The sequence below is a fragment of the Callorhinus ursinus genome, unplaced genomic scaffold (assembly GCF_003265705.2).
Source record: "Callorhinus ursinus isolate GAN/ISIS: 27379988/994484 unplaced genomic scaffold, GSC_fseal_2.0 scaffold41, whole genome shotgun sequence".
Classification (NCBI taxonomy): Eukaryota; Metazoa; Chordata; class Mammalia; order Carnivora; family Otariidae; genus Callorhinus; species Callorhinus ursinus.
This window is the reverse complement of record NW_027397103.1, coordinates 1,015,970-1,041,896: the sequence shown is the minus strand read 5'-3', so window position 1 is coordinate 1,041,896 and position 25,927 is coordinate 1,015,970. Positions and strand designations below refer to the sequence as shown.

Genomic DNA, 25,927 nt, shown 5'->3' with positions numbered 1-25,927 from the left:
TACAAGACATATCAAGTTCTTTAAGCTAGCAAGACTAAGCCATAGTGTCTAGAAAGGCATGCTGGGGTGACTAAAACCATGAAGAATAGCAAGGAAGGAAGTATTCGAAGAGTGGGAGTAGTGATTACTTTAGGAGGGTGGGAGGGGTTATGACAGGGATGCAGCACATGTAAGTGTCTGGGAAGGCTGGCTAAGTTCTATTTCCTGACCTGGGTGGTGGTTAGAGGGTATTCCCTTCACTGAACTTCCTTCCCTGTTTAGCATGTTTTATAATTTAAAAAGGGTGTTTTTAGATGAATCAAACCTACTTCTTCAGGAAAAGTTAAGTCTCAGTTTAAGATTTTGGCATCAGTGGTCTAAATAATGTTCCTTTCCCTTAGTAAAATGTGTCTGCCGCCATGAAAATGATCAATTTAGCCAGGTACACTAAGTGGAACAACTCCTTTTAACAGCAGCATATTTCATTATAATCTGACTTGGCTGCCAAAATTATGAGATCACAGGAGGAGTTATCCTCAGCCAAAAGTCCACGAGGAAAAATGGGTAAATGTTTAACTGACACAGTGAGGAATTAATTTGTGTTTATGTAAAATAATTTTAATTAATAAAACTTTCCAGACAATGTTTCTAAGTCTGGCTCAGTCCAGAGAAAATAAGGAGGGTAATAGCAGTAGTGTGGGTCTCCAAGCTCTGCACCGGACATGCACGAGACTGCCTGCAACTGACCAAGGGAGCACCTTCACTTCTTTCTGCTCTCAGTGCATTACTCCCCATCTGTACTTACGGTAGTCTTTCAACATATTTTGGGCTAGGATTAAGAATTGATCCAAACTAGTAATTACATTTTAAGGCTAAGAAGAACATAATCAAGAATAAGAAGCTTTACATTAAAAAGTATCCCAAAGCCTGGTTTCACACATAATCTACTTTTGGAATCTAAATAAGGGAACGTAAAGAACTTAAATATCTTTCATGTTGTTTGTGTAGCTTCATAAAAAAGACTTTCTTGGGTTCGACTAGACAGAACATACCTTCTGATCTTAGCTTGGAAATAAGCACCTTACTTATCGCAAAACTTTACTATTTCCCAATATCTGTTACATATCCCATTTTTTATGTATAACCTTTGGCATTTTCTATGTATAACCTTCCACTATAATACGCCATTCATGCTAGAAGTTTTTTCTCTCCTTTTGAGGGAGGGAGAGGACTTGTGAATCAATGGCATTCACAGAATGCCACAGAGCAGATGTGACAACTGTCAGTAAGCATGCACACATGCACACCCATACAAAAGAAGAAGAAAGACAATACAGTACAAGGTCTCTGATATAAAGGCTTACAAGAGGCTCATCTATAGATACGCGTTCATGTCACTCAATCAGTGTATAATCTGATGGACAATCGAAACTGCTCTGACTTTCTGCTTTTCAAGCCCCTGCACACACACTCTTTTTAGGAGCAGTAGGTGGGTCTCACTGGCCTGGGTGCATGCCACACCCTGGGAGCTTACCATAACCGTGCAGTCCTCTGAGCCACTGGCAATGACCTGATCATTATGTGGGCACCAGTCTATGTCAAGCACTGGTCCTGTGTGGCCACATACTGTAGGGTAGGATTTGTCGATTCGACCAGTCTGAAAGAAGAGAGAAACAAATCTCCTATAAGTAACACCAACACCACAGAGTTTGTGTGTTTTCTCAAACCCATTTTTCTTTTGTTACCTCCACCCCAAACTCTCCAGTGTCTACATATGATGACATTCACATCGGTCAGTGTCAACTAGTAGGAACTGTCAACTTGCATTTCTAGAAATAGCTACTGCCAAGGACACTCTCCGCCAAATTAAAAGGATCCAAATTTCTAGAAGCACAAAGGTTTTATTTAATCAACTGGGTTAATAGACACAGCAAACGAAAATACAAAATCTTTTCACCAAAATACAATTTGTAAATTATAAGTGTGTTTTTACTATTAAAAAAACCCTTGGTATTATTTTAAATGTTAAATATAACTTTTAATATAATTAACTAATACCCTTGAATATAACAAATTACCAGTTCTGGAAATGAATGGCATTGTGAGCACACTAAGTTAGGATAATAAAAAGAAATGCTTTAGCTATTGCTCACAGGCTAAAGGACATACTTTATTTTAATGTCTTAGTCTCTTCACTATCTTCAAATCAACACAAGAGCCAGCCAGATCATCTAATTAACACCAGCTTGGATCTCACCCATTATCTGGTCCACATCTCATTAAGAATACAATTATCAATACTGGGTAAGTAGCCATCATAATATGCTCATGTTATACACTTGAATCTAACAAGTCAATCTGGCTTATCAAGCCAATTTTGTTTAACCAAGACAAATGCTTTTGTTAACAAGTATATAAAGGCTATTTCCTTTTTTAAGCAGGTTAATGCCAGTCCATGCTGAGGTCCTATATGCTCTAAAAGCAGGCATACAAAAAGGAATCACTGCCAAGCAAAACTGAACCTATTTTTTGTTGTTGTTTTTCTCCTGTTATGGCAAGTCATCACAACATTGAGGCAAGGCTTCTCGGAAATTTTTCAAGATCAAGAAATTCTATGATTTCTCCACTTTCACTCAACTGTGGAAATCTCCAGAGAAGCAGTACGCTACACGCAAAGACCACAGTATCCAGTCAGACAGATTGGGTTCAAATCCAGGCTCTATTGTTTCAACAGCAGACGACCTTAGGCAACTCATATAATCTCTCTGAGCTTCATCTTATCACCTGTGAAATGAGTAACAAGAATACTTATCTCCCAAGATTACTGTTAGGATTAGATGAAATAAAGTTTTTTGGCAAACCATAACTTAGTATTACAATTATCTGTGTAAGGTATGTAAAAAATTTAATTTCAGTTGTACCTCAGAGATATTGAAGTTCTGGTCCATATCACTGCAATTAAAGCAAGTCAAATGACGTTTTTGATTTCCCAGGGCACATAAAAGTTATATTTACACCATACTGTAACCTATGAAGCATGGGATAGCATTATGTCTAAAAAAAATACAATAGATAGACCTTAATTAAAAAGTACTTTATTGCTAAAGAACACTAACCACTAACCATCATCAAACCATCTAACAAACAGTTATGAAAATATCTGGGGGCGCCTGGGTGGCTCAGTCGTTAAGCGTCTGCCTTCTGCTCAGGTCATGATCCCAGGGTCCTGGGATCGAGCCCTGCATCAGGCTCCCTGCTCTGCAGGAAGCCTGCTTCTCCCTCTCCCACTTCCCCTGCTTGTGTTCCCTCTCTCGCTGTGTCTCTCTCTGTCAAATAAATAAATAAAACCTTAAAAAAAAAAAAAAAAGAAAAAGTCTGAAGTATTCCAAGAATAACCAAAGTGTGACAAAGAGACATGAAGTGAGCAAATACTATTGGGAAAATGGCATCGACAGACTTGCTCCACACAGGATTGCCACAGACCTTCAGTTTGTAAAAAAACAAAAAAACAAACAAAAAAACACATAGTACATGAGAAGTGCAGTAAATGAGGTAAGCCTGGATAGTGCTTAGAATATAGTAAATACTAAATAAAAAACGACTGTCACTTATTATTAGTTTTATATATATATATATTAATTTACTCCATCATTAAGAACTACAAATATGTGTCCTTTATGAACTTTCAGGGGCCAGACACTGTGCTGAGTACCAGAGATACAAAAGTAAACAGGGCAGCTCCATCCTGGCTGAACGTGGAGTCCAATTAAACCACCAATTCCAGCGCAGCATGAGACACGCTCCACCAGGACAGGCACGGGTGGCAGGGACACAGAGGGGGACATTCAACCAGGCCTGTGGGGGTCACAGGTCAAGAATTCTAAACTGAGGTGTGGAGATGGCCCTGTCCACAGACCTAAAGCCTGGGTTTTTCACATGCTCATTTCCCCTTGCAAATCGGATTCAACCCCTTTTGGATCTCCAGAATTGCATAACCAAAAAAGGAATCCTAGAAGAAAATGCCAACAAACACATCATATAGCATGCAGGTGTTTGTTATGAGGACAGGCCCTATGGGTCATTTACAGGCAGCAAAGCACAAGGGGCTGGGAACCAGACTGCCTGGGTTGGCGGCGTGGCTCCATCCTTTTCCAGGCTCTGAGGCCCTGGCCAAATGACTTCATCTTCCAACGTCATTTCCTCATTCGTAGAATGAGAATGTTACAACTCCTTCTGTAAGAGCTGATGTGAGGATTAACTGGAGACAATCAAAGTAAAGGACTTGGTACTACTTTCCCAGCACCTGAAGGGCGCAATAAACGTTACCGCAAATTAAACTGCTGGAATCCACTCTATCATATCCCTGATTGCGTCTTTCCTTAAAGAAGCAACTGCTACTAAACACCTTAGCCAGGTGGTTCTCCCTAGCCCCCTCCCTGCATCCTCACAGAAACCATGTGAGTAACCCAGCCTTGAAGCTACTGCCTGCCACCCCCTGACATTCTACTGCTAAAGCAGGTGGTAATGGAACTCACAGGTGTCCATTTTATTTGAAATATAGAATACGAAATTATAACATGAACATTACATTAAATCTACCAGCTAAAAGAGAGCATGTCTTAGATTAGATTAAAACCAGCTACAAGACATGTTTAAAAAATAATACAGCAATTAAACTGAAAACTAAAAAGGTCACTAAAAGGAGGGGAAGGGTATAAAAATATGTACCAGCCAGCTATGCTAGAACAAACTGACTTTAAGGTGTGACGCATTATTAAAGATTAATGTCACTACTTAACATTTAAACAATTCACTGGGATACTACAGTCACTATGAACTTTAACTCATCTAACGACATAGATTCAAACTAATTATAGCAAAAGCTGACAGAACCAGGAAGAGAAAATGACAAAGCCATAATCTTAGAAGATGTTAACAACGACTTACTCTCAAGCAAACAGACAAAAATTAGCATGAATATAGAAGACTCTAGCAAGTAACAAGCTTGATCTAATGGATGTATCCGGCCTTGGAGCCAATGTTTTAAAATAAACATTTTTTTTTCAAGCACACATTAAACATTACCTCTTTAAAATGACCAATTAGAGGATACCACAAAGCAAATCTCACAAAATACCAAAGAATCAATATCCTGTGGCCCATTTTCAGAGTATAATGCAATTCAATTAAAAATTAACAGAAAAATGTATAAACCCAAAATCCCCAAGGCATCAGAAAAAAAAATTTTTATTTAATTAATTAATTTATTTTTTGACAGAGAGAGAGACAGCGAGAGAGGGAACACAAACAGGGGGAATGCGAGAGGGAGAAGCAGGCTTCCTGCCAAGCAGGGAGCTCGACGCGGGGCTCGATCCCAGGACCCCAGGATCATGACCCAAGCCAAAGACAGACACCCAACAACTGAGCCACCCAGGCGCCCCTGAAAAAATATTAAATTTACTAAATTCTTCACACACAAAATTATAATGGCCAACAGAAAAAGGTTAAAACTGATCAATAAACACATGACATTTCACAATTCATGGGACAGAGCTAAAACAGATCTCCTTAATGGAAAATCAGTAGCCTTAAACGCATATATACAAAAGGTCTGAAAATTAAGGAGCTAAGCATGTAATGAAAAGTTAGAACATACACAGAGCACACCCAAAAATGTAAAATTATGAGAAGAAATTAACAAGAAATAAAATAAATAAGCCAGATTGACACAATAGAATAGGAAAAGAGAACACAAATACCAGGAATTTAAAAAGGGACATAACTTACAAATATGGTGTAAATTTACATGACACAAAAATACTAGGAATAACATCTGAAAACACTAAATGAGATAGGCAATCTCCTAGGCAAAAAAAAATATTGTAGCAAAACTTTTTCAATAAATAAAAAACCTGAATAGACCCATAACCATAAAAGAACCAGCAACAAAAGTCCACATATTATCCACCTCCCCATCAATCATGTAACACCAAAAGCCACTAGGCCCAGACGGTTTTACTGGAGAGCTTTACAAAACACTCAAGGAAGAGATCATCTCAGACAAAACTTCCCAGAGAACAGAAAAGAGGAGCACCACTGAACTCATTACGTAAGGAAATGTACCACCCTGACACAAAGGACGGTATAAGAAAGAAAAATTGAAGCCCATATGACAAATACTGATGCAAACTCCCCTCAAAAACAACAACAACTAAACCAAACTCAGCAGTGTGTGTTGTTCTCAAAAAACATGAGCAAGAGTGGAAAGACAAGTTGCAGACAGAGAAAATATATATGCAACATCCATACCAAAGCCAACAAACAACCTAACAGAATAATGGCAAATGGTATTGAGCACAGAATTCCCAGGGAAGGAAACCTGAACAGCATATAGATGTAAGGAAAGATACTGCTCTCCCTGGTAATCAGGGAGCTACAGATTAAAATAAGGTAACATTTTACACCTATTAAAATTGGCAACAATTTAGAAGTCTAAATACAAGTGTTGCCAAGGATGTCAGGAAAGAGGAACTCAAAAACACCTGGAGATTTTCCTGCTACAGTACTTTTTGAGAGCAATCTGGAAACAGGTGGAAGTGAAGATGCCCACCACTGAGCAATACCACGTGGCACTGGGTGGTCTGTGGGAGAGAAAGGTTCCCATGTTTGATACAGAAAGGACATTAAGGGCAGCATCATTGGGAATAGTGAAAAAAAGCAGAAGCAATTTAACTGTCCTTGGTATGGAAATAAATGTCACTTATGTAAAAGTTTAACACATATAAAATAACCTATATATAGATACACATGTAATAAAAGTACACATCCCACCTCTGAGGAAATGGATACCTCTGGAGAAGAGGAGGAAAGAAGAATGGAATTTTAGCTACATCTGTTATGCTTTATTGTTTTTCAAAAACAGGAGATATGAAACGAACAGGGCAAAATATTAACATCTGTTTAATCTTGTGGGTGAGAACATGAGTGTTCTATTATTTTTCCTATCTTTTAAAAAATAATTAAAATATAATAAAGTTGAGAAACACACCAATGTATTGTTATTCCCCACCACCACCACCACAACCACCACCACCACCACCACCAATGTACTGTTATTAATTTTACATTAAAAGATCTTTACTTCCTAGGAAAAAATGTTTTTCTATCTGAACTGTTTTATCTCAGAGTCTTTGCATCCTTACGCTCTCCCCAGCAAACCACGTCTGGCATCTCTGATGGCAAAGTATAGTCACTAAACTCTGAATTTCCAAGGACACAAAATAATTTTTTCCAATCTGGGTTAAGAAGAGCTTTTGCTCAGATACACAAAAATTTTGAGGGCAATTTGGAAGTACTAATACAAGTTGTTCTTAATTCTACTGAGAAGTTTACTAAATGACTTCCTTTTTAAGGTAAAAATTATACAATTCTGGCAAAAAGATATTGGCCAGTATTGTTCAGTCAAGTCAGACATTTAAGAATAGGAGTAAGCGGGGCGCCTGGGTGGCTCAGTTGGTTAAGCGACTGCCTTCGGCTCAGGTCATGATCCTGGAGTCCCGGGATCGAGTCCCACATCGGGCTCCCTGCTCAGCAGGGAGTCTGCTTCTCCCTCTGACCCTCTTCCCTCTCTGTCTCTCATTCTCTCTCTCTCTCTCTCTCTCTTAAATAAATAAATAAATAAATAAATAAATAAATAAAACCTTAAAAAAAAAAAAAAAAAAAAGAATAGGAGTAAGCCTAGCTGCTGTTCTCAGCTTCGTGCTGACAAGTCCATAGCATCAAAGCACTAAAGAGCCTAATGTTTTCATAGGAACTTGAATGTCATTTAAAGAGCAACTGCCGCCAACTGCCCATCTTCCTATCAAAAACAAGTAATAGTAAAAACAGCTAACACTTGGGGTGCCTGGGTGGCACAGTTGCGTAAGCGTCCGACTCTTCGTTTAGGCTCAGGTCATGATCTCAGTGTCGTGAGATCAAGCTGAGTCAGGCTCCGTGTTCAGCGTGGAGTCTGCCTGTCCCTCTCCCTCTGCTCCAACCTCCCCACTCCCTGCTGCGTGCATGCTCTCGCTCTAAAATAAATAAGCAAATAAATTAATTTTTTTAAAAAGTAGCTAACACTTTCAAAAATCTTCTATTTCATGCGAGGAACTGTATGAAGACCTTTAGATCTTCATTGTCACAAAGCTGCTTTATGACATAGCTTATTATCCCCATCTTCTAAATAAAGAAATGGAGTGAAGAAGCAGAGATCTAAAACATCACTGACCATCCAGCCATACTAGATTTCCATAGGGAAAGAAAATTCCCACTAGGCCACGGGTTGTGAAAAGGGCATGAAAGTAATGTTAAAATTATTGGCAGCTGGTCATCAGAAACAAGAGTTAATAAAAAATGATATCCTGCCAACAGCTGTTTCCTCTGGTTGTAACATCATCACAAATCCTTACAACAAATAAAACGGGAAAGTACCATCATGTTGCAGCAGAACAAAAAGGGAATCGACTAAATGTCTGATAGTGATAGAGGAACAAAAAGGGAAGAAGTGCGAGAAGAACTGGCATTTTAAATGCACACTGACTGTTTTACATACAGGATGCTCACCACACACAATCCAGGGTCAGCTATCTCGATTTCAAGGGCTTATATCCCTGAATATCTTCTTATCCATATCAAAATCAATCAAAAGAGAAGCATAACATATTTTACCCAATGAGTATACGTTATTAAAAGGGCAGAGCTGGGCAATTATAAACTGCTGAGCGTGCGAGTACATGGAAACTGGAGGAAACCATACAATACTGGCCTTATATGGTAAAGATGTGGACGCATCGTTTCTGAGAAACATTTTGCACGAGGATCTAATGAAAATGCATTTCTTGTTCATACCCATGACACATCCTCATTCATCATGCAGTGAATAGGCCGAGGAATCCATGTCTAATTGCTGGCTTGTGAAGGACCACTCAGAAGAGACATCCACTGCCAGTCACGGTGACAACACAGCTCACCTGCACCTCTAAGCAGCAAATATAAGTGAATGCTGAGGCTGGAAAAAAGAGTTACAAGAATTTAATGCCTGCCTCTTTTTTTTTTTTTTAAACTAAATGGTGACTTATTTTAAGTACTACCTATCAGTTTTCCAAGGCTTACATATAGAGTAATTTCATTTACTAACTAATCAGGTCACTGTCTCATTAAGGATGTATCACACCTCAGCTTCACGATCTAGAATATCACTCCTTTTCTAGCATGGAATTGAAAGTTTAGCTGCGAACAGTCTGCCACCACTTAGAGTCCCTGCTTCAAATAATGTTTAAAAACTTATCAATTAGTTACTAGTCCCTGCCACTTGTCACAAGAGAGCTCTTATTGTACCTCTCTAGCTAAAACTCCAAGTGCTGGGAATGGCCAGCAAGTCAACTCAAGTAGCAAAATGACCAAGGTTACCAATAGCGCTGGCCCCGTGCCTAGTTCATAAACTTGTGGCATATCAGTGAAATAGGTCACGGCACCAGCTTAGGGACTGTCATTATCTAAAAGATCCAGTGGTCTGCCCAGGGGCCAGCAACATGAGCCCCAGGAAAAATTCAGCCTCCAAAGTGTGCGCACAGCTGGTACAGGGGAGTGGGTGACAGCAGTTTCCATGTGGCTGGCCCGAGCGGAGGCTGACAGCTTTGCCATGTTCCAGCCAGCAACCCTCATGGTGGCAGAAAACCATCTAGACACTGGCACTATCATTTACTTTGGGTTTGGGGAAAGTTCTCAAAAATTTCAAAGCAGCCACAAAACTCAACAGAGCTCCTGGAAACTGATGCTTCAACTAAAACCAGAGTTAGGCAACGCTTTCCTCCAATAGGCATTTTTGAGGAGGGGAAAGTAAAAATCAAAATTTAAGCACCAGTAAATACATTATCTCACTGTTCCAAGAAGGAATGCTTGTGATTTTAAATAACCTTGCAAATACATTCCTCCTGAGGCATATAAAATTCAGCGTAACGCTAACGGTATTTCTAGTTGTTAAAGATATTTCCCATCAATTTCAATGGGAAACCGTAACTTTTCCCACTTACATCTCACAGTGTATCTTATTTATTTCTCACACCTCATGTCAAAAAGGAATCCATACTTAGGATGTGCACTCATCCTACATGCCAAAGGCGGTACTGTGCAATCAAAAAACTCTAAATATGCATGAACAAAAGTGTACAGAAGTCTTCTCACAGATCTGTTTCTATAAAGGAGCTCCACTCTGCAATGTGTTTTTAACGGAGCTGATGGTATATCACAGAGGAACCTGAACCCATTTTCACCCTCCCAAACTCTCAAAATTCAACATTGGGAAGCTTGCCCATATGACCTCTGCATTATATAAAAGATTATTCAGAATGACTGTTTCTTAATATAACCACAACCCCTAACATGATAACTGTTTTCAATGCACACATTAGCTTGCTCAATATTAGGCTGAAGATACTACCAAACTGGGGCTACGTGAACATCTAGTGGGTCCTTCAAAATGTACCATTTTGTTAATTAAAGCCACACAGCACTTTAACCAGCAGACTCACTCTTTCTCACAATAACCTAGGTCTCCAAAAAAGTTAATCAACTTCCACGGTGTTAAAAAGTGACACGTGTTAATTTTTATCAGTCAAATCAAGTATTCCCCTTTACGATGCTCCACATACCCCACATATGGGGTCTTTCTAGCTGACATCCTGGAGTTCAGTCATGCAGACCCCGGCTGCTCCAGGGTGCGTGCAGGCTTCTGACGGCAGTCCACACCGCCCCCTTCATCTAGTCCTGCGTGGCAGCTTCCCAGCGCCTTTCCAACTTCTGACCTGCAGTCATCTCATCCAGCCGCTTTATCATCTGTGCTTATTATCCAGACTGACTTCACCACCCTCGGATATAAATGCCTAAAAAGCCCCTCCCTATCCTGACTCAAGGAACAAGAGACAAAGATTTTCCAAACTGTCCATCCGTATTTTATATTCATATATTTTAGGGAAAAAATACTGATCAAAATCACTTTATGTGCCCAAAGTTCAATAACTTTATCATTCTGTCCATACTTTAAAAGACCTTCTGTAAGGCACTGATAATGACTCCTTACTGGCCTCCGAGTAGTACACTGAGAATTCTTGAACTCTCGGCAAGGAGAATGGTAAGTCAAACATGTGCTCGGAAGCAAAGGAAAAGTTTTCAGCCCAGGCATAAGGGCTCCATTCACACTGTGCAGAGTTCAAAGGAGTCCAAAAAGGATGTCTATTGAAGTTTTTTTTCAACTTCCTTTTTCTTTTATCAGTATTATTTATGTGGATACATGTTCTGTCGAAATCTCTTCGGGCCCTATTGCTCCACACGAAGAAGCTACAGAGTCAGTGATAGTGGGACAGGGTAGAGTGGCACAGGCAACGTGACAGGGACTTCTGCAGCAGACTGAGGCACACAATATATGTCTTGTCGACAAGCTGGCTACCGAGAGTGACAGCTCCTGACCTGGGACTAATACATTCTGAGGAGGTTTTACTTTAAGGGAATCCAAAACACCAACCTTGAGGGGAAGCGGAGGCGCCCTGGAATCAAGCACACAGGTTGGGTTACCCAGTGCTGTCAAGTAAGCGAGATCCTAGAGCTGCCAGAGAGAGGCAGTGTGGCTCTGTAGAGAGCTCACCTGCCTGCAAGCAAAGAACAACAGGCTTTGTGGGCATAAGAAAAGATGCCAAGCAAATTACTTGGCATCACGGGTTGTCTTTAAAACCTGGGTCTAATACCACATAGGCCATTTTAAAAGTCCATTAAGAATATGAGGGAAGTTACTGTAAAACTATGGATTTCACGATCAGAAAGCAAAGCAGTTGGAAGTTAACGTTTCCTTGCTCAACCACGCCTAAATACGCAACAGTGCACAGAGACACTGTATTTCCTAACTTAATTTATAAAGTGAAAACTTCATCACTACAGACAAGTAATTCCATAATTTCTGGTCTGAGAATAAACAAAAACTAGGAATCCAAGATGAGGTAGAACCTAGTCAAAATAAAATTCAGCTCGAAAGCAAAAGCTGAAAAGCAAAATAACTACTGACGTAAGTGCAAATATAGGAAATTAAAACAAATCAATTTCAAATCAGAAAGGAGAGTAATAGGTTGCCTAACCCCCTGTACTCAGCAAGTGACATGGGATTTCTCCCCGAGGATCCTCTGTGAATGACTGTCCAGGGCTTCCCAGGGCTACCCCTTTCAGTCCAAGGGCTACCCCTTTCAGTCCAAGCTCTGCAGTCGGTTACACACAAGCTTCAGAGGAAAAATCCACCCTCCCTGAAGTAGAGCTGAAAACCAGAAAAACATTGGAGCTTTTTTTAAAGGTGAATGCCTTGGGCTCTGTGGCCGAGGCAGTTCCCATCTTGCAGCAGTTATGAACAAGCAGGAGGATGGGAGGATAGACCCAGTTCAGTAGACTGTATCATTTACTCATGACTTAAAACTCAGCCAGAAAAGAAACCCAAGTCACTGTTCCTCTAAGAAAGCCAACACGTGCTCCATCACTCACCCTCCCAGCTCAGCCTCCCCTGGACTCAACTCAGGTCCCACCCTAACAAGTACAGATATTCAACTTGGCAGCAGAAAATTTGCTACATATGGTTATAAAGGAGGCTTCTGGACAAATCAGGACTGTAAATATTTGTCCATTAAACCTTGGGTCTATTTCAGAGTAATGTGTGTTCGGAAACCTTTTCTTTGCTGCTTTCCCAGACTTAGGTTATAATGTTTACACAGTGAGGGCTTCCGCTAGCAGCACTTGCCTGTGTGCTCAGCCCAGACTCACGCTCAGAAAACCAGCAAAGAGTTAAACGTTCTTTGCACTTGACTCAGTGGCTTCCCTCCACCACACACTCCCAGATCCCACCATTCTCTGAGCCACCAAGCAGCCAATCAAAGCAAAGGAAGGAAATTATCCTGGCCAGCTGACAGCCCCAGAGCTCTGATGGCCATATATGGTAAAAACCACTGTCAGAGCCCTGTCAGGCCTACAGGCCGGCTGCTGTGGACATTATCAGTGAACTGCAGCAGCAGGAGAAGCCGGCCAAGGAAATGTACAAAGGACAGGCTGCCTGCTCATCTCCAGGGGTGGAGGACGGGGAGGGGAGGGGGGAAGCCGTCCTCTGCCAGGGCACACTCTGAGTCACAGCCACTCACTGTAATCCAAAATAGCCCCAGGGTACATTGTGAGACTCCTTCTGCCAGGACTCTAAGCTCCATTGTTAATGGGGTGAGCAGGGTATCCCCCCGAAAAGCCCCCATAGCAGGACTGTGGAAAACAGTCACTGGGAGAAAATGAAAGGGCCCTTCTGTGGCACTTCATGTGGTAATGAGGCCGTGCAGTGCTCGTGCGGCTGGCAGCTCGTGACATAATTTGGAAGTCATTGTGCTGCACCTGGTGCCGTCCCCCTGCATCCCGCACCGCCCCCACCCCCGCCTCGCAGCCTTTCACCGCCCATACAATTGACAGTTTAAGGTGCTCAGAGCATCAGACAGCATCTGTTTCAGGAGGCAGTGAATGGGCATCCCGTGACACATCAGGACACTGGCACTGAATAAAACTCCCTGCTCGTCACACCAAAGCGACCATGTGCCAAACGCCCACATCTGTACAAAGGGCTACTGGCATTGCTACCCTTGTCCAAACTGGAGCAATGCTATTTGTGGGAATGAAAACTGCCTGTCAGCAGAGTAGAGTAAGGGGGACATGCAGCCAATGCAAAGCCAGCAGGTGCCGGCAGTGACGGGGGGTCACAGAGAAGAGAAAAGCGCCATCGGGATACTGCCATTCCTTTTGAACTAGTCTATGAAAGAAGGCACTTATCAGCACGGTGCCTGGCACTTAAAGGAAGCCCTCCATAATGTGAAGTGCTGTGATTTCAACACTGTGGCTGGCTCCTCCTTTCCAAACCTTAAGACAATTCTCTGAGCTGACAGAACCAAAGCCCTGATGAGCTAGTGTTTTTGTTGAGCCTTCTAATGCCAGAGAAAGAAAGAATGCAAAGGATTAAGTATCAATTAGACCACAGTTTCTATAGGCCTCCCACCAAAAAAATCTTTTCACACTCAGTGGGGGGAAAATGTTATTCAAAAATATACATGTACAAATCAAATAAAGACTCAGAGGCCCAGGTTCTAATCCATGAAAGACCCCATAGCTCTGGGCCATCACTCAGTATGAGCTTCAATTCCCGCACCTGCGGAACACAGGTAGGACCGCAACCCTACCCAGGCAACAACTAAGATCATCTATGGAGAGGACTCCCCAAGCACATTCTAAGGTCATTTTGGAGTTGCATCCTTATGAAGATGACATGAAGGCACTGCTTTTTCCTGAAGAACACATAGGAAAGATGCTATGTGGATCCAGTTACGACAATAATCCTAAAATGCAGAACAGTGATGCTTATTTTCTGGTTCTTCTCCATATAACGATCAAGGAAAACACTAATTTTGCACTATTTACACTGGAAGTGATGGGACAGAAAGGACAAAAAATGGTTTTTCTACCAAAAAGCTATCCTTCACCGCCGCTTAATCCCTCCAATCGAACATCCTATTTCACCAGTTTCCCCGAATGCCCACCTCCACACCCAGAGATCCTGGAATCTGAGGGGGGAATGTGGTTCCCACCTAACTCTCTGTCCTGCTGGGTACTGAGCACCTCTTCAAACTCATTAGTTTAGTGAACTGGGGCTGGGCCCCTCTTCTGTTTCATCCCGAGCTCCTACACACAGGAGAAACCTGAATTCCACTAGAACCTTTTCTGTGAGGTCTTCCTTGACTTATGAGCCGCAGTTGGAACTCATCTCTCATCACTGCGTCAAAGAACTTTATGTACACACAAAGCTCCCCATCAGAGGGATCAAGGTCAACTGTTACCAAAGCTTTTTAAGAGCAAGAACCCAACACAGGTCCTGACACAGAGCAAATACTCAAATGTCTAAGGAATGAGTATGTGAATGCATGAAAATGATTTTTTTTAAAGGACTGTTTTAGACTTCACTAAAGCTTAAAGAACAATTAGCTCTTTATACATGCTCTGATAATACTTTTAAAACCTTTACATGCAATAAATTCATTGTAAAACATTTTGAAAAAAGTGCAGGTAATTATAAAGTAGAAAATAAAAATCACCTTCAGTCCCACCATCAATGTTAACATTCCAGACTTTTTCCCACAAACCATTTACATAATTTGAAGTTATACATACAACAGTGACTATGACCTCATAACACATTTTTTAGGTTATATGATAGCAACACGGAACACAGGATAACCAAATCTTGCCATATAACTTTCTCTTGCTACTGTATAGAACCCCTCAATTATTTATTTAAGATTTATTTAAGAATCTTATATATCTGTATATATTTATACATCTGTACAGATAGTTTAAGAGACATGTGGAAAGAGTGCCTAAAACTCCCAGAAGGGCTTTTAGGTCACTGTAAGTAACTCATTTATTTATGCATTGTGTGACCTAACATGATGAGCCAAGTGCTATATTCCAAGAACACATGAATCAGTTATCAATTGCTGCTTAATAAGTTACCCTAAAACTTAGCTGCTTAAGACAGTAAACATTTATTGTCTCATAGTTTGAAGGTCAGGAGTTCAAAAGCACCTTATCTGGGGGGTTCTAGCTCACGGTTCTTACGAGTCACGTGTCAGCTGGGGCAGTAGGATCCACTTTCAAGACAGCTCACTCACAGGGTTGGTCAGCTGATGCAGACTATCAGCAGGAGGTCCTGTGGACCTCTCCACAGAACCGCTCAAGTCTCCTCAAAACACGGTGCTTCCCAGAGAGACAAAGTGGAAGCCAACATGCTTTCAGAACCTCGTGTCAGAAGTCACCCGCCATCAAGTCCACCATATCTCAGTGTTTACAGAGTTCAACCCTATTTAATGTGGGAGGAAACCATACTACAGCATGAATACAAGGAGGTGACAACCACTGGAGGCCATCCTGGAAATCTACCATACAAACAGCCGTCTGGCTTGTTGTCAAGAGATCAAGAGAATATAATTGTAATCATTCTCCCCAATCTTTGTTAAATGACTACGAAAATAATTCTAGTACAATGTGATGATGCAGGATGTGGTACCAGCAGCACGGACAAGCAGCTAAGGGAACCCAAAAGATGATTTTCACTGACTCAGTAAATCAGAGATAACATTTGAATTGGATACTGAACAGTGAGAAGAGGCACTGAGAATTCTGAGCGAAATGAATCAAGATTTACTCCTCAATAAATAGGACAGAACACCACTCTGCAGCAGCCCTTGTCAACCTGGGTTCTACGAGAAAAGTAAGTCCTAACGCTCTAAGGCAGCAAACACATGTAATTAATTAATTTCTCTCCTATTCATCTAGAAGGCATAGCTTGTCCCATCCTTGAGAGAACTAAGAAAATATTTACTGAAATGATTTTCTGTAGGACTGAATTCTTTCACAACACCCTAGTTGAGAAAGACCACCAGAGGAGTTGAAAAGATAGTTAGTTCACAGACATAAATAAAGCCATGTCACAAATATTCCTACATAACAGTTTCTAAAACAAATGGGAGAAACATAACTGTGTGCAAGAAGGTACTGCACCGCTCTACCAGAGAAGCTAGAAGGAGAAGGGATAGTTGCCCAAAAGGGTAACAGAGGCCTGGCCGCACCCAGCCCACCCTGGCCCAGAGCTGAGCTGCCTCAGAGGCAGTTACTGGGAGGGTGAAATCAGCCATCACTCCAATAACCCAAAGTAAGAACAGTCAAGGGAGGAAGGGAGAAAGCAATGTGCATCCGCCACCTAATTTTTTTTAGAAGATTTTATTTATTTATTTGAGAGAGAGAACATGAGAGGGGAGAGGTCAGAGGGAGAAGCAGACTCCCTACTAAGCAGGAAGCCCCGATGCGGGACTTGATCCCGGTACTCCAGGATCATGACCTGAGCCGAAGGCAGTTGCTACCCAGGTGCCCCCACCTAAGTGAATGTTAAGAGATCAAGAGCAGAGAATTCCAACCAACTCCCCCCACCCTTGTTTTAAAGTTAGGATTTACAGGTTCCCTGTGATCTGAAGCTTTAGTGTGTATGTGCATGCACATACATGCACCTTCCCACAAACACTGGTGTGTATATGCCACCATGCTTCACGACAGGGATGGGAATGCCTCATCCCCCATCACCAGTGCGGCTACTCCACACAGGAGAGGCTTGTTCTTGCCCACATGGTATAGTGCAGAGAGAGCTAAAACCTGTATGTTCTTGATACAAGGCAGCTTGTGTAATTGTTGGGGTGGGGGGAATCCCTACAGCCAAAACTACAAAGCCAACTTCTGTTCTGCAAGACTGCTATTATTCATCCTCTGAAAGACCAAATAATAAGAAAATGTATTAAGCCACACCTTGAAAGTCATGACAGCATGGCATGCCACAGCTTGATGGGAGCATTACAAAAGAGATCCTGAACCACGTGTGCTAATCTAAATCACTCCACGTCAGGGCTGAGTACCTTCTGTAGTCCTCCAGCAGTGACTTCCTGCAATCCCACTTTCCCTAATAAAACCTTCTTAACGAAAACCTCATAAACCACACACTTGAAATAAATATACATTCATTCCTAAGCTTGCCTCTTGCTATGTATGTATTTTAATGTATTTGTCCCTACTACTCTTTCCATTTTTTTTTTTAAGTCCACAGAGATCACGACTTTCCCAGAATCTAACCACAAACCTCATGAAGTAGCAATAATAAGCCCTATTTACTGGTAACCCTAACTAGCTTTGAAGATAAATTCATGGAAGGCCATGTTTTTAAACAGGAACCTTTGTGGAAGAGTCACAATACATCTTAAGATCAATACATGCATATTCAGTATTAATATGTACAGAGAGCCCCAAAAGCATCACCAAAACTCACCTGCCTGTTTATAACCAGAAAAAAGAAGGGGTAGGGGGCATTAATAGAAGTCTCTGAGATGGCTATTAAAAACCATGCCCATCTCCTACAACTCATGTTTAGAGGAATCCCAGACTGCTAACACACTGGAGTCCAGTACACACCTAGAGCATCATTTCTTGCGATCTTAATTTCAAGCATCACTTCCTATTATATTTAAGAATTTGGTTTTCCTTAGCTTTAAACAAAAGCAGCACCTCATTATAAAACTATTTCAAAGCTGTCAAGCAACTGAAGTTGTAGGAAGGATAGACATATCCATGTCCTACTACAAGTCTGTGGCTGAGCCAGGACTGAACGACCCCCAGCTCCCCAATTCCCAGACCCATGTTCTTTCTCTATGCCACACTGACCCTAAGGGCTAAAATACAGACACTTTAATACACAAAATCCCACACAGTACATGTGAACCCATCAATTATAAGAGTCATTTAACACCAAGTACTGGCCTTATTTCCAATAGCTGGGCTTAGTTTATGCCAATGTCACCTCCTCCAAAACAAATTAATATTTAAGGAGCAAAGCCACACACACAGACCATATCATAGTCTGGGAAAATGACCCTTGAGGCTCCTCCAAAAACTAACACTTCTTCCAAGGAAACATGGCTATTTTTAAAGCAACTTATTCTACCTTAATTCCTATACAAACTGGTATAAGAACAAAATACTAATGCAAGTGAAAACCAAATCATAAGATCCAGTTGGCTTAGGAACTGCATACAGATATCCCTTGAATGATATAAATGAAACTCAAAGCTTCCTGTGGTTTGTAAAAGCAAAGATGGATTCACAGAGCCTTTTGTGGATGGAACTTGAAGAGAACTATCTAGGAACTCAGAGGAAGATTAACCATTCAAAAGTTTATTTTGGGGCTTAATTGGCTTGTTCCATTTCTTTGGAGCTAAATAAGTAAATAAATAAGTCAGTCTTAAATGTATCTCAGTCTATAGAAGGGAGAATAAAAACTCAAACTCCAAAACACATCATGGTGCACCGGTACCTGATGTCAGTTGACAAACTGAGGTGTTCCTCTCAGAAGGCCACCGTAAAACCTACCACATGCAACTGACATTAAATTCAAACTCCCACTCTAGAATCAGGTAAGCAGTTGTAATACTGTAATGTATTATTTGCCACTAAACAGCAATTTTCTCCACAGAAATAAAGTATCTGAATAGAAAATTAAATTTCAACTTAATGAAAAGAGTCTCCTTTAAAATGTGATCAACAACTCTGCCAGTAAGAAAGTACGTTTGGAAACACTTATCAAATTTGTTCCCTAAGGGTATCCATCTACTATTTCTGTAGTGTGATGGTCCTATTGGATAATATCACATCAATCTGGCCACTGAAATAAAAATCAGACGTTAAAATAAGTCAGTCATGAGTATCTGAGAGAAAGTAAAGTACAGGGGAATTGGAAGTTTTCCCAGTGAGAATTTTCCCAAGGAAAAAACATCAAAATATAATGGAAAACAATACTTTGACAGAAATTCCCTTTACTGTAACCATGTTCAGAATCACACAGTCCGTTATGATGAGATGTACCCCTAATATACGTGGCTCAGACTCACGGAGACCCAAAGTTAACAGAATGGAAACAGCTGTAATGTGACCCAACACCTGCATCCTCACCAGTACTAAGCCCTTATCATTAGAGTTCAGGACTCATCAAACTTATTTTCCTCCTAGAAGCCAACTAGAAAAGGACTCTTTCCAGCTTTGCTCTCTCTCTTCACCCCACCCACTTATCTGCAATCCTGGGATTTCCTGTTAAAGCAAGTACTGAGTTTCATCTACAATACTCAAGAACAGTCAGAAATTCACAAATCTCCTATCTTCTCCCCCATATTGGAAAGGGCTCCATGGAAGGATAAAGTCAGGAGACTGGCAAGCCCAGTAGGGTTGAAGATCACACGTAACAACTTTCAGTAAAGATCCTTTATTTGTACCACTTATTTGCACTGCTTAGATTCTATGCTGAAACTTAGTCTTGTCCAGACTTAAAACCTGTGTTGTTTGGGGACATTTTCTTAAGGTTTCATCTCATTTACCATTCAAAAAACCAAAAAGTCTCAGTCCTCATGACTCACAGGTGAAGGAGGAGAAGGAAAAGAAAGGAGGAGGAGAAGAAGAGGAAGAAGATGAACTTAAAAATTTCTGCCCAGGGGCACCTGGGTGGCTCAGTCAGTTGAGCGTCAGATTCTTGACTTTGGCTAGGGTTATGATCTCAGGGTTGTGAGATGGAGCCCTATGATGAGCTCTCCGCTGGGCATGGAGTCGGCTTGAGAGTCTCTCTCCCCCCTCCCTCTGCTCTTCCCCCTGCTTGCACACATGCTCTTTCTCAAATAAAATCTTTAAAAAAAAATTTTTTTCTGTTCCTTTTAAAAACTGCACTTTTTGAAAAAACTTCTGTGAAAAGTGGATGATTACTAACCAAATCATAAAATGCCTGTGGCTGCCCATACTCACAGCATCATTATAATAATCTCTTCATCCAGGTAAGGCACACCCAGAACAGAGTTCACCATTTTGTTTAATGATTCTGTTAGAGAAAAACTGATGTGGTTAGTGAAGTGTGTGGAATAAACCTCAGTTACATCAGAGTCTAATGGTCTCCATAGTCACAACTCTTAGTGAACTATCAATCTTCAAAGTCAATCTATTATGAAATAAATCAAGATTACCAGAGGGTATCTAAGAATAGAAAAGTCCGATTACTTACCTTGTGCAAAGGGAGCACAAGGAACGCTCCTCCCCCACTCGCTTCTATGATAATGGCAACAAATCTGGGATTGACAGCACAAAAGGAACTATCCCAGGTCACTCGAGAAACCCGGATGTCATCGTAACACTGGTCATTTTTCACCGCTTGTCCAAATACATGCCGAAACTTGCTCTGTCGTACCACTCGCCTCATTGTGTCTGTGGAAGAGCAAAAAGTACATTAAAATCCAAGCAGAAAAAAATCAGAATATGGCATTTTGTCTGCTCTCCTAAAAAGTAGCCAAATGGCAAACCCAAATTTCCTTTAGCAGCACATACCCAGAGAAAATAAAATGCGTCAGGGAAAGAATTTCAAACAAATGAAAAGCTCCAAATTCAAGATCCAGAAACAGCTCATCAGTTTTAATTTCAGGAGAAAGATCAAAGCAAAAAATGAAGGAAAATTAGCCTTTCAGGGTTGGGTGGGAATTGAAAGATAATTCACTGCAACCTTCTCCTTTCATAGATAAGGAAACTCCAAAGAGAAGTTAACTGGTAAATCTGAAGCTAAAGCAAATCCCCCCAAAAGTTATGATACTGTGGCTTTTTCCTCAGTCTGCTGAGGTAATTTTTCAGTTTTTTAAGCATTTTCCCCAGACACTGGCTCTCTTGATGAGGACTGTGCCTGCTTACAAGAGTGTTTCCATAAGACCGGCTACGTGTAGTGGCAAATTCAAAGAGACATAAGCAACCATCCTTGTCTTCAAAATCCTTCCAACATAGGAATAATATCAGAGCAACTTAGAACAAGACTTCTGGTGCTAAGTGTTAGCAGGAGTCTGACTAAGGCACAGATAGGTCAAAAGCCAGGTCTTAGAAAAGAACAGCAAAGATTTAAATAGAAAGCAATGTGATAAAAGTGCTATTTAGGATGACAAGAGGTCTAACAGTAGCATATGGGATATATTAGATGGCAAGAAGCTATAAGCAAGGTGATGGCTGAACTGTGCCAGTAAACCAGCCTGAGAAAGTTCCAGAATGATTTTAGCAGTAGCAGTCAGACAGAGGAAAGGAAAAACTCAGGGAGGGGAAATGAAACCAGGGTGGGTTTTCATGTCAGAACTGATCATTCACCACAGCCACTTCCCAAGTAACCAGGGGACTTGGGAAAGGGGAAGCGACACCAAGCCGGGTGTTCCTGGGCTTCCTCATGGGTCACTTCAGACTCCAAATTCCACTAGGTATCCCCGAGACATGTGCAGTGAAAGCTTCATGCTTTGGGATCGCCAGGCCTCACCTGATCCAGGTTTCCTAAACTGCAACCAATATAATTTTCCTGTCTGCTAATATGCAGGACATCCTGTTCATATTGGCTAGGATAGAAGGGGCCTGGAGAAAACATAAGAGGAAGTGGAACATGGTCAAACCTGACAACTCAGCTGAAAACCAGTACTCCTGATCACCATGCATGGAGGAAGGTTAACACCTGTCTACTCATGCCAAATGGGACACGGTGGGCTGTTGCTAATTCCTTCCCTCTGATTCTCTTCCTCATGGCTCTGGGCCCACTGCTAAATGCAGAGGGAGATCATTTATACTTGCCAAAGCCTCCTTCTACCCTTCCAAGGCATGTGCAAAAGTGGCCTCTTTCCAAGCCTGGGGCATGTGGCCGGGCTGAGGCAACAAACGTTTGGCAGGCATCTGAGCACCCGTGTTCCTCAGCCCAGCTGTTGCCAGACCTTTCCAGCTGACTACCAGGACCATATATTTAGAGTATTTGGTAGAGGAGATGGCAAATGATTCGCTTCCACTTGGCCAGAGTCTGTCATTTGTAAAACAGCTTGAGTATTTCTCAAGTATGAATAGATAAGACAGCTTCCATGAGGTGGTGAAAACCAAAAGAAAGTCACATCCATATAAAAGTTAATGTACAGCCAGCTGGTCTCAGGATCCACTTCCCTATACAACCATCTGTACAACTTAGCAAAAGCTGGAATCCCCACCGGTATCTTCCAGCAAGTGTTTCAAAAGTTAACAGAGAAGAAAGGAAGGATTGCACCATATGTCAAAAAGTTACTGTTCATATATGAAGTTTTAACAGATTTAAAACATAAAAATCCCAACAGAAAGTTATACAAAGGACATGAAGAGGTAATTTACAAAAGAAATACAAATGACATTTATCTCCACTCCTTCCTGAAATCCTAATAAAATGCCAATAAAGGAATAAAAGTAGGTAACACCAAAGGACAAAAGAAAGAACACTGGAAAGAAGCCTACAAAAGAGTAAATGTGGGGGTGCCTGTCTGGCTCAGTGGGTGGACAGTGAGATTCTTAATCTCGGGGCTGTAAAAGTTCAAGCCTCATATTGGGTGTACAGATTACTTAAAAAAAAAAATCTTTAAAAAAAAGAGTAAACGTGACAAGAAAATCTGGGAAGACAGAAAGCGATCATGCACATGTAACTGACTGAGGTGTGAATGTTCTCCACTCAGCTGAGTGCCTCAGGAGAGGCTCACAAAAGGATGCCTGCCAAGGCCCACTGTGAAACCCCAGAGCACTCAGAAGAAAAGCTATCTCTAAAGACAGGGATGTGGAAAACAGGCTGCAGAGAAAACTGACTGAAAGTCTAAATTAAGAGGAGCCAGACACTCAGATACCCTCCCTCCAGTGCTGCACAATGAGGGGACTGCCCCACGCCAGCCTCAGCAGAAGCCAGGCTGCAGGCCCTGGATAAGACAACACCAAGCACAGATGAGCACAGATATGAGCAGGTACCACTGACAACCTGGTTCTGTACAGTGGAGCCTCGAGCCCTTGTTCCTGGGGCTCCCAGAACACCAGCTGCCTAGCCTAGATACCACCCACCCCACTGTGCAGAAGATGAGACCTAACCTTCCTCTGTGAGCTCCACCACTCAACCAGCCCCTCCACCCACACAAGGCATCAGGTCAGCTTTTTGTGCCTCCTTTGAAATGTGAATGGACATTTGAGGAGGGCCTTTAACTTAAAAAATAGAATTTTCCCTCTTTACTCAAATAGGCTAGATACCATCTAATCTCACCAACAACATCAAAATGAATATAAACATGTAAAATGCTTTGAATGTTCTCATTGAAAGACATTACGCAAATCTGCTGGCTGACGTCCATACTAAAATACCTTTTTAAAAGTCATTTCTATATTGCGCATAGTGACAACTTACTTTCATCCTAACCACATGCAGTCAGAATGATATACAGGTTCTTTTGCTACAACCATGGAGAAGAGTGTTAGCTACATAGCAGAGTAAGTGAGAAAAGACAGTAGTTCCAGAGCACTATGCTGACTGAAGCCAGGTATGTCCAGGTGCAGTTTGAAGGACAGTGTGAGCGCATTTACAACACGGTCACACCTGACCTGGGCTCAGCAGCCCACATGTGGCACAGCTGCTTTTGCTGTACACAATAGAGAAAAGCAATTTAGAGGGCAGGCTCCAGAGTCAGACAGCCCTGTGAGTGAGAAGCACAGCTGTATCATTTACTTCCTGGCCAAGTCAGTGTCAGATTCTCTATCTGAAAACGGGTATGATACATATGAAGTTGAAGCTATTATTAAATGAGCACTTGGTGTGGGGATTGTAGCAGGAGATTAATGTCAGAGCACCTTGTATGGTTAGAGACACATAACTACATGGTAAATGTCAGCTACTGTTATCATCCTAGAACTTGACATAAAGTCATTCAGATTAAGATCAGTTTTGCCACTTATGAGAGAAGTACTTAACCTTTCTGAGCTTCAGTTTCCTCTTCTATAAAATGAAGGAATTGATACCTATAATAATTCAAAAAATCATCTGACAAAGCCCAGGTCCAGATGCTTTCAACACTGCCACCGAAGCCTATCAAATATTTAAAGAATTAACACAAATTCTTACAAATTCTTCCAAAGAACAGAAGAGAACACCTCCAAACTAATTTTATGAGGCCAGTACTCTAATACCAAAATCAAAGAAAGATATCACAAGAAAACTACACCAATATGTCTTATGAATAAAGATGCAGAAATGCTCAACAAAATACTAGCAGAGCAAATCTAGCAACCTATAAAAAGGATTATACACCATGACCAAGTGGGACTTGTCCTAGAAATGCAAGGTAGGGTCAACATCTGAAAATCAAATAATGTAACATATCAATCAAATAAAAACAAACATCATATGATCATCTCACACAGATAAAAAGCATTTGATAAAATCCAACACTTTCATGATAAAAACACTCAACAAAGCAGGAATACCAGAAAACTTCCTCAAACTGATTAAAACAAAAACCCCACAGCTAACACAATATTCAATGATGAAAGATGCTTTTTCTCCCCAAGATCAAGAACCAGACAAGGATGTCTACTCTTGCCATTTCTATTCAGCAATGTGCTAAAGGTTCTAGCCAGGGTAATTAGACAAGAAAAAGAAATAAAAGGCATTCAGATTGGAAAGGAAGAAGTGAAACTATCTCTGAACATAGATGACATGATCTTACATATAGAAAATCCTAAGGAATCTACTAAAAAACTATTAGAATAAGTTCAGCAAGGTTGCAGGGTAAGAGATCAATACACAAGAATCAATTGTATTTCTATACACTCTTAACAATCCGAAAATGAAATTAAGAAAACAATTCCATTCACAGCAGTATCAGAAAAAATAAAATACTTAGGAATAAACCTAACCAAGAAGGTGAAAGACTTGTACACTGAAAAATACAAGACACTGCTGAAAGAAGTTAAGCACCACAATTAAATGGAAAGACATCTGGTGCTAATGGATCAGAAGACTTAACATTAACATAACAATACTCCAGGAAGCCTGGCTGGCTCAGTTGGTAGAGCATAGGACACCTGATCTCAGGGTTGTGAGTTCAACCTCCCATGGTAGGGATGGAGCCTACTTTAAAAAAAAAAAAAAAAAAAAAAAAAGCAATACTCCCCAAATTGATCTACAGATTTAATGCAATCCCTATCAGAATCTCAGCTGACTTCATAGAAATTAACAAATTCTAAAATTCATACGGAATTGCAAGGGAACCCAAAATAACCAAAACAACCTTGAAAAAGAACAGATTGGCAAGATCCATACTTTCTGATTGCAAAACTTACTACAAAGCAATGAAAATCAAGATAGTGATGTACAAGAAGGACAGATATACAGATCAATGGAATGAAATTCAAAGTCCAGAAATAAATTCATACATCTTTGGTCAAGTGA

General features: G+C 41.0%; 1 protein-coding gene across 3 annotated transcripts in view; it reads right to left on the bottom strand.

Annotated features, from left to right (window-relative positions):
* The window catches only part of CORO1C (coronin 1C), a 76,293-nt gene that overhangs the window by 26,816 nt on the left and 23,550 nt on the right, over window positions 1-25,927 (bottom strand). For 2 of the 3 annotated variants that reach the window (XM_025889339.2, XM_025889338.2), the window contains exons 2-3: window positions 20,702-20,901; window positions 1,514-1,636 (exon numbers count right to left, since the gene is read on the bottom strand). In XM_025889339.2, the coding sequence (XP_025745124.1) occupies window positions 1,514-1,636; window positions 20,702-20,896 (318 nt within the window). In that variant the 5' untranslated portion in view covers window positions 20,897-20,901. Of the gene's footprint in view, window positions 1-1,513; window positions 1,637-8,782; window positions 9,026-20,701; window positions 20,902-25,927 lie in introns of those variants that run through there. The other variant, XM_025889340.2, reaches the window with a different exon arrangement.